The 9,634-nt window shown below is 31.7% G+C and overlaps 1 protein-coding gene across 1 annotated transcript; it reads left to right on the top strand.

Moving 5' to 3' along the window:
• Window positions 1–1,237: 1,237 nt before the first annotated feature.
• Window positions 1,238–2,414, top strand: LOC140043753 (piggyBac transposable element-derived protein 2-like). Its single transcript, XM_072088234.1, has 2 exons — window positions 1,238–1,250; window positions 1,627–2,414. The coding sequence occupies exons 1-2, from the start codon at window positions 1,238–1,240 to the stop codon at window positions 2,412–2,414; spliced, it is 801 nt and encodes a 266-aa protein (XP_071944335.1).
• The last annotated feature ends 7,220 nt before the right edge of the window (window positions 2,415–9,634 follow it).

The raw sequence follows: 9,634 nt of genomic DNA, 5'->3' as shown, positions 1-9,634 counted from the left end.
ACAAAATGGTCTAAAACGTCTCCAAATGCGATTTGAAGCTATTCTAAGCTCTTTGGTGTTTTTATGTTAACAAGTTTTTAAAAAAATCACAAAATGGTCTAAAACGTCTCCAAATGCGATTTTAAGCTATTCTAAGCACTTTGGTGTTTTTATGTTAACAAGTTTTTTCGAAAATCACAAAATGGTCTAAAACGTCTCCAAATGCGATTTGAAGCTATTCTAAGCACTTTGGTGTTTTTATGTTAACAAGTTTTTTCGGAAATCACAAAATGGTCTAAAATGTCTCCATATGCGATTTGAAGCTATTCTAAGTACTTTGGTGTTTTTATGTGAATAAGTTGTTTCGAAAATCACAAAATGTTCTAAAACGTCTCCAAATGCGATTTGAAGCTATTCAAAGCACTTTGGTGTTTTTATGTTAACAACTTTTTTCGAAAATCACAAAATGGTCTAAAACGTCTCCAAATGCGATTTGAAGCTATTCTAAGCACTTTGGTGTTTTTATGTTAACAAGTTTTTTCGAAAGTCACAAAATGGTCTAAAATGTCTCCAAATGCGATTTGAAGCTATTTTAAGCACTTTGGTGTTTTTATGTTAATAAGTTTTTTCGAAAATCACAAAATGGTCTAAAACGTCTCCAAATGCGATTTGAAGCTATTCTGTACACTTTGATGTTTTTATGTTAACAAGTTTTTTCGAAAATCACAAAATGGTCTAAAACGTCTCCAAATGCGATTTGAAGCTATTCTGTACACTTTGGTGTTTTTATGGTAACGAGTTAATTCGAAAATCACAAAATGGTCTAAAACGTCTCCAAATGCGATTTGAAGCTATTTTAAGCACTTTGGTGTTTTTATGCTAACAACTTTTTTCGAAAATCACAAAATGGACTAAAATGTCTCCAAATGCGATTTGAAGCTATTTTAAGCACTTTGGTGTTTTTATGTTAACAAGTTTTTTCGAAAATAGCAAAATGGTGTAAAACGTCTCCAAATGCGATTTTAAGCTATTCTGTATACTTTGATGTTTTGTGTGAAATTTTGTTGTCGAAATGCTCATAATGGTCAAGGCCCATGGGGTAATATTTGACCCGTCACATGACTTAGTCATGTGATTTTACTAGGCAAATGTTTTAACAAAAAAAATCACTGCAAGAACCATAGGGACAGATAAGGCACAGTTTGAGATCAACAGGAAGTCAATTGAGCCTAGAATATTTTGTTACAGTGTTTACACAATGGCTTCTTCAAGTAGGTAAGCATGCTTTGTTGTCTTTGGATCTTCTAAAGCCTATAACACCTAAAATATTGTGTTATTTGTTTTAAAAACTAGATAGATATTATCAATAGACTTCATAGATCATGATTATTAAAAAAAATAAGTTATATTACTTTAATTTTTTATTTGGTAGGCGTTTTAAAAAATGGGGACATATATGTCCCTATGGCCCTCTATGTTGTGGAACATGGGTCATATATGTCCCAATGGGTCACCATGCTTGTATTGTGTTATAATTATCCAAGTTCATATGTCAATAATTTATAGAATGTTAGATCTTATTATGACTTATTATTTTTATTGTGTCTAATTTATAATTGTCATTTTTTATTATATTTTTTTTTATAGTAATCGCCAACATAATTTTGCGCGGAAATCGTCTTGCCGGTATCAATCTCATGTCAGAAAAGGAAATGCAGAAAAAAGGAAGAGGAGCATATGACTGGAGAGTAGAAGAGTCGAGTAATGTAGTAGTTGTTAGCTGGTTGGACACAAAACGAGTAACTTTAATTTCAAGTTATGCTGGCGTTGAACCAACAGACAAGGCGCGTCGCTGGGAAAAAGGGAAAAAAGAATTTGTAGAGGTTACAAGACCATCTATTGTAAGCCAGTATAATACCCATATGGGAGGAGTTGACTTAATGGATGCTTGCATTGCCAGATACAAATATCACATCATTTCAAAGCGTTGGTATCTGTATTTGTTTTGGCAAGGTGTGTACATAGCCCTTGTGAATGCTTGGCTTCTATATCGCCGGGAATGCAAAGAAGTAGGCGTTGCAAAGAACTCAATTTTGAATCAAAGGAAGTTTCAAGCAATAGTTGCACAAACACTCATTCAAATAAACACTAAAAAACCAGGCAGACCATTAACTCCAGTTGCAGCTAATATTCAACCTGTAAAGCGTCAACAAAAACGCCCACTTGCAAACGACGATGTAAGGTTGGATAAGGTTGCCCATTGGCCACTAAAAGATGAAAAACGCCGTCGTTGTGCTATCTGTAAAGTCAACAAGACAGATACAATATTTGAAAAATGCAAAGTAGCTCTTTGCTTTACAGAAAAGAGGAATTGCTTTAGAGAATACCACAAAAATAGACTTTTCATAATTGTATCAATACAATTAGAACAATAGAACAATCACATTTTTTGTTTATTAATCAGAATTTGGATGTGTAAAATTGTAAATAGCATAACAAATCTTTTTACTGTAGCTTATGATGTGATTTTCTGATCTTTTTTTGGAAATGTCAATAAATATTTTGCTGTTTTTATTAACAATAAAATTATGGTTGGGCCTTGATGGGTTTACACGATATTAAGCTATTTTGTGCTCTTTGATGTTTTTGTGTGAAAAGTTTTATCGAAATGCTCAAAATGGTCTAAAACGGTTTCTAATGTGATTTTAAGCACTTTGATGTTTTTGTGTAACCAAGTTTTTTCAAAAATCACAAAATGGTCTAAAACGTCTCCAAATGCGATTTGAAGCTACTCTGTACACCTTGATGTTTTTATGTTAACAAGTTTTTTCGAAAATCACAAAATGGTCTAAAACGTCTCCAAATGCGATTTGAAGCTATTCTGTACACTTTGATGTTTTTATGTGAATAAGTTTTTTTCGAAAATCACAAAATGGTCTAAAACGTCTCCAAATGCGATTTGAAGCTATCCTAAGCACTTTGGTGTTTTTATGTTAACAAGTTTTTTCGAAAATCACAAAATGGTCTAAGACGTCTCCAAATGCGATTTTAAGCTATTCTAAGCACTTTGGTGTTTTTATGTTAACAAGTTTTTTCGAAAATTACAAAATGGTCTAAAACGTCTCCAAATGCGATTTGAAGCTATTCTAAGCAATTTGATGTTTTTGTGGAACCAAGTTTTTTCGAAAATCACAAAATGGTCTAAAACGTCTCCTAATGCGATTTGAAGCTATTCTAAGCACTTTGGTGTTTTTATGTGAATAAGATTTTTCGAAAATCACAAAATGGTCTAAAACGTCTCCAAATGCGATTTGAAGCTATTCTGTACACTTTGATGTTTTTATGTTAACAAGTTTTTTCGAAAATCACAAAATGGTCTAAAACGTCTCCAAATGCGATTTGAAGCTATTCTGTACACTTTGATGTTTTTATGTGAATAAGTTTTTTTCGAAAATCACAAATATGGTCTAAAACGTCTCCAAATGCGATTTGAAGCTATCCTAAGCACTTTGGTGTTTTTATGTTAACAAGTTTTTTCAAAAATCACAAAATGGTCTAAGACGTCTCCAAATGCGATTTGAAGCTATTCTAAGCACTTTGGTGTTTTTATGTTAACAAGTTTTTTCGAAAATCACAAAATGGTCTAAAACGTCTCCAAATGCGATTTGAAGCTATTCTAAGCACTTTGGTGTTTTTATGTGAATAAGTTTTTTCGAAAATCACAAAATGGTCTAAAACGTCTCCAAATGCGATTTGAAGCTATTCTGTACACTTTGATGTTTTTATGTTAACAAGTTTTTTCGAAAATCACAAAATGGTCTAAAACGTCTCCAAATGCGATTTGAAGCTATTCTAAGCAATTTGATGTTTTTGTGGAACCAAGTTTTTTCGAAAATCACAAAATGGTCTAAAACGTCTCCAAATGCGATTTGAAGCTATTCTAAGCACTTTGGTGTTTTTATGTGAATAAGTTTTTTCGAAAATCACAAAATGGTCTAAAACGACTCCAAATGCGATTTGAAGCTATTCTAAGCACTTTGGTGTTTTTATGTTAACATTTTTTTTTCGAAAATCACAAAATGGTCTAAAACGTCTCCAAATGCGATTTGAAGCTATTCTAAGCACTTTGGTGTTTTTATGTGAATAAGTTTTTTTCGAAAATCACAAAATGGTCTAAAACGACTCCAAATGCGATTTTAAGCTATTCTAAGCACTTTGGTGTTTTTATGTTAACAATTTTTTTCGAAAATCACAAAATGGTCTAAAACGTCTCCAAATGCGATTTGAAGCTATTCTAAGCACTTTGATGTTTTTGTGGAACCAAGTTTTTTAGAAAATCACAAAATGGTCTAAAACGTCTCCAAATGCGATTTGAAGCTATTCTAAGCACTTTGGACCAGACCCAAATTTCAAAAGGAACAGAGTGAGAAAACAGAATACCAAGAAAACAAGAAATAAACACTTAACAAGACACGAAGACGAAGACGAAGACAAAAATAACCATATTTGTTTGAAAGGAGAAAACCAGAAATTTACTTTTAAACAAAAGACAAGCTGAAATTATATTTGAATGAGATCGAGACAAGCAGAAATTTTATCAAATTATTACCATTGGATGAAGACAAAGAAGATAATCGAGGAAGACACAAAAGACAAGCTGAAATTATATTTGAATGAGATCGAGACAAGCAGAAATTATATTTGAATGAGATCGAGACAAGCTGAAATTATATTTGAATGAGATCGAGACAAGCTGAAATTATATTTGAATGAGATCGAGACAAGCAGAAATTTTATCAAATTATAACCATTGGATAAAGACAAAGAAGATAATCGAGGAAGACCCAAGAAGAATCAAAACAGAAGCAAGCGGACAAGAACTGTTTCGTTTGGACACTTTCAACTTCACGCCGTTTTTTTTCGATCGTTTTTTTTAACATTTACTTCTTTTGAACATTGATGAACACCTTTCGCATTTTTTTGAATTCGTTGTTTTAAAATTTGAACATTGATGAACACTTTTAACATTTTTTTAATTCGTTGTTTGAACATTTAAACATTTTTGAACACTTTTTGCATTCCTTTAATTCATTTTTAATTGGATCCGAAGCATTTGGGGTAAGTCAGAACCGTTTTGAAAGTTTATGGTATACACTAAAATTGTTTTTTAAATTGTTAAAATAATTTTTGAATAAACCCGCCGATAATAATAATGAGAAAATTCAGAACACCGTTACCGTAGTAAATGACGAAAACCATGTTTAATTTGTCAACGAACATGATAGGACACCCACCCAATTGCAATCAGATACCCTTACACATCCAACTAAAGTAGAACCCCTTAACTTGCAACCTTACATTGACTGTGTAGAGAATAACATGGGATTAGCAGCCCCATTCCAAATGAAAGAAGAACAAATTAAGGAACAAACTAATTTAATTATGACAGCAACTAATGATTCAAATATGACATTAAACCGAGGTAGATTTAAAGCAGGACATTTCCAAGTTTTAGTTTCGTATTCTAAACCGACTTCAGCCAAACGCAACACCGATAAAACAAAACACAAATCTAATGATCGCAAATTTTGGTGGAATATTGACAGATATAACGATACAGATAAATTAATTAAAGAGATCATTAATGATAAACAGATACCGATAAGTGGATCGCCAAAACGATTCATAAAACGTTTGTATAATGCAACGAATTACTGATTTAATTTTTTTTTTGCAAGATTATTTTTAAATTACGACATTTGCTAAATTATTGATAGCATAGTCTACGTATTTGATGAGATTTGTTTAGTAATGATGTGATTTCAGTTAAAAGAGAATTGAATTTATGTTTAAGTATTGATTTTGTAACGAGTTTTTTGATAAAGATTAATTTTGAATTTTGATGATCGATATATTGAGATATTGAAAAGAACGACAATCATTTTGTAACAAATATTTTGTTTAACCTTTGAGTCGTTAATCTCAAGCATTAATTAATTGATATACAATAACAGGAGATTTTCTTAGTACTTTTAATTTTAATTTTTTTAAAATTGAGTACAAAAGTCGAATTTGTCGATTGATTGAAATCGTAATTACCTGTGAATATAAATGCTTAAATCGAAAAAGTTGTGACGATAACGATATATTGTGGATAAGTTTGTGTCAACGGGACACACACATTTGTTTCTTTTAGAGTTTTAAGTGATTAAGTTTGATATTTGATTTTAGGCTAATCAGCCACAGTTTCTTGAGTTTTATGTTTTGATTTGATTGATTTATGTTTGAAGGCCAATAGAACGCGATGAGTGTCGCACGATTTGATGTATGTTCAATGTAACATACTATTTTTAAGTTTTGTATTTTTATTTTTAAGCGATTTATGTTTGATTTACGCGAATTTTATACCAAATTCATTTTTAATTTTAATTTTTTTTAAGAGAGAGAAGAGAGAGAGTGAAAGTGATAAGGTTACACTTCAGAGTCAATGGTTTTGGCTAACTCAATTTTTGCTTATATGTATAATAATGTTTTTTTTCTTTTATATAACTTTAATTTTGCATGCCAATATTATAACCATTTTTATATTTTAAATAGATTAGAAAAAAAAAGGGAAACAGAGGGATGTAATATAACGATATACTTTTATATTTAAGAAATTGACCTTTGTATCAGAATTCAAATAGGTTCACAAACTTGACCCAGAAAGTCCAGAGGAGAGTTTGTCCAGATGTTTTAATGACCATTTAGTTTATAATAGAATCCCTAAAGAAAACACTTAGCTTAACTTTGTGACTGTTCCCATCGTAAAACAATTAGATATTGACAGTTTTAAGCAGAGATTCGACAGGGCCAATTCATCATTGTAACCTCCCCAGATAAGATCAATCATTCCCATTTAAACACCCCTGGATCAACTTAGGACCAATCATTAGCTCCATAAATGATGTAATGACATTATGCAAATGAACCGAGGGCCAATATACTCCCAAGTTTCAGAAGGGCCCATACACACCTCACAGCCACTTCTTCAGAAGCAGACCTACACACCTCACAGCCACTTCTTCAGAAGCAGACCTACACACCTCACAGCCACTTCTTCAGAAGCAGACCTACACACTTCACACCTCACCGACAGCATCATTGATCCTCCGTTCCTTATCTATACTTATAGTTGTATATTGTACTGAAGTATTATACTGAATAAACAATATATGTGTTACGACAGTTAAGCGAGTAAGAATCTTCATTAGTACCTCAACAACGCAACATTATATTACAGTGAATAAGTTTTTTCGAAAATCACAAAATGGTCTAAAACGTCTCCAAATGCGATTTGAAGCTATTCTGTACACTTTGATGTTTTTATGTTAACAAGTTTTTTCGAAAATCACAAAATGGTCTAAAACGTCTCCAAATGCGATTTTAAGCTATTCTAAGCACTTTGGTGTTTTTATGTGAATAAGTTTTTTCGAAAATCACAAAATGGTCTAAAACGACTCCAAATGCGATTTGAAGCTATTCTAAGCACTTTGATGTTTTTGTGGAACCAAGTTTTTTCGAAAATCACAAAATGGTCTAAAACGTCTCCAAATGCGATTTGAAGCTATTCTAAGCACTTTGGTGTTTATATGTGAATAAGTTTTTTCAAAAATCACAAAATGGTCTAAAACGTCTCCAAATGCGATTTGAAGCTATTCTAAGCACTTTGGTGTTTTTATGTTAACACGTTTTTTCGAAAATCACAAAATGGTCTAAAACGTCTCCAAATGCGATTTGAAGCTATTCTGAGCACTTTGGTGTTTTTATGTGAATAAGTTTTTTCGAAAATCACAAAATGGTCTAAAACGACTCCAAATGCGATTTTAAGCTATTCTAAGCACTTTGGTGTTTTTATGTTAACAATTTTTTTCGAAAATCACAAAATGGTCTAAAACGTCTCCAAATGCGATTTGAAGCTATTCTAAGCACTTTGATGTTTTTGTGGAACCAAGTTTTTTCGAAAATCACAAAATGGTCTAAAACATCTCCAAATGCGATTTGAAGCTATTCTAAGCACTTTGGTGTTTATATGTGAATAAGTTTTTTCAAAAATCACAAAATGGTCTAAAACGTCTCCAAATGCGATTTGAAGCTATTCTGTACACTTTGATGTTTTTATGTTAACAAGTTTTTTCGAAAATCACAAAATGGTCTAAAACGTCTCCAAATGCGATTTAAAGCTATTCTAAGCACTTTGGTGTTTTTATGTGAATAAGTTTTTTCGAAAATCACAAAATGGTCTAAAACGTCTCCAAATGCGATTTGAAGCTATTCTAAGCACTTTGGTGTTTTTATGTTAACAAGTTTTTTCGAAAATCACAAAATGGTCTGAAACGTCTCCAAATGCGATTTGAAGCTATTCTAAGCACTTTGGTGTTTTTATGTGAATACGTTTTTTCGAAAATCACAAAATGTTTTTAAACGTCTCGAAATGCGATTTGAAGCTATTTTTAGCACTTTGGTGTTTTTATGTTAACAAGTTTTTTCGAAAATCACAAAATGGTCTAAAACGTCTCCAAATGCGATTTGAAGCTATTCTGTACACTTTGGTGTTTTTATGTGAAAAATGTTTGTCGAAATGCTCATAATGGTAAAAAACGTTTTTAAATACGATATTAAGCTATTTTGTGCTCTTTGATGTTTTTGTGTGAAAAGTTTTATCGAAATGCTCAAAATGGTCTAAAACAGTTTCTAATCTGATTTTAAGCACTTTGATGTTTTTGTGTAACCAAGTTTTTTTGAAAATCACAAAATCGTCTAAAACGTCTTCAAATGCGATTTGAAGCTATTCTAAGCACTTTGGTGTTTTTGTGTAACCAAGTTTTATCGAAAATCACAAAATGGTCTAAAACGTCTCCAAATGCGATTTGAAGCTATTCTGTACACTTTGATGTTTTTATGTTAACAAGTTTTTTCGAAAATCACAAAATGGTCTAAAACGTCTCCAAATGCGATTTGAAGCTATTCTAAGCACTTTGGTGTTTTTATGAAAATTTTTTTCGAAAATCACAAAATGGTCTAAAAGGTCTCCAAATGCGATTTGAAGCTATTCTAAGCACTTTGGTGTTTTTATGTTAACAAGTTTTTTCGAAAATCACAAAATGGTCTAAAACGTCTCCAAATGCGATTTGAAGCTATTCTAAGCACTTTGGTGTTTTTATGTTAACAAGTTTTTTCGAAAATCACAAAATGGTCTAAAACGTCTCCAAATGCGATTTGAAGCTATTCTAAGCACTTTGGTGTTTTTATGTTAACAAGTTTTTTCGAAAATCACAAAATGGTCTAAAACGTCCCCAAATGCGATTTGAAGCTATTCTAAGCACTTTGGTGTTTTTATGTGAATAAGTTTTTTCGAAAATCACAAAATGGTCTAAAATGTCTCCAACTGCGATTTGAAGCTATTTTAAGCACTTTTGGTGCTTTTGTGTAACCAAGTTTTTTCGAAAATCACAAAATGGTCTAAAACGTCTCCAAATGCGATTTGAAGCTATTCTGTACACTTTGATGTTTTTATGTTAACAAGTGTTTTTCGAAAATCACAAAATGGTCTAAAACGTCTCCAAATGCGATTTGAAGCTATTCTGTACACTTTGATGTTTTTATGTTAACAAGT

The sequence above is a fragment of the Antedon mediterranea genome, chromosome 1 (assembly GCF_964355755.1).
Source record: "Antedon mediterranea chromosome 1, ecAntMedi1.1, whole genome shotgun sequence".
Taxonomy (NCBI): domain Eukaryota; kingdom Metazoa; phylum Echinodermata; class Crinoidea; order Comatulida; family Antedonidae; genus Antedon; species Antedon mediterranea.
This window is presented reverse-complemented; position numbering and strand designations above follow the sequence as displayed.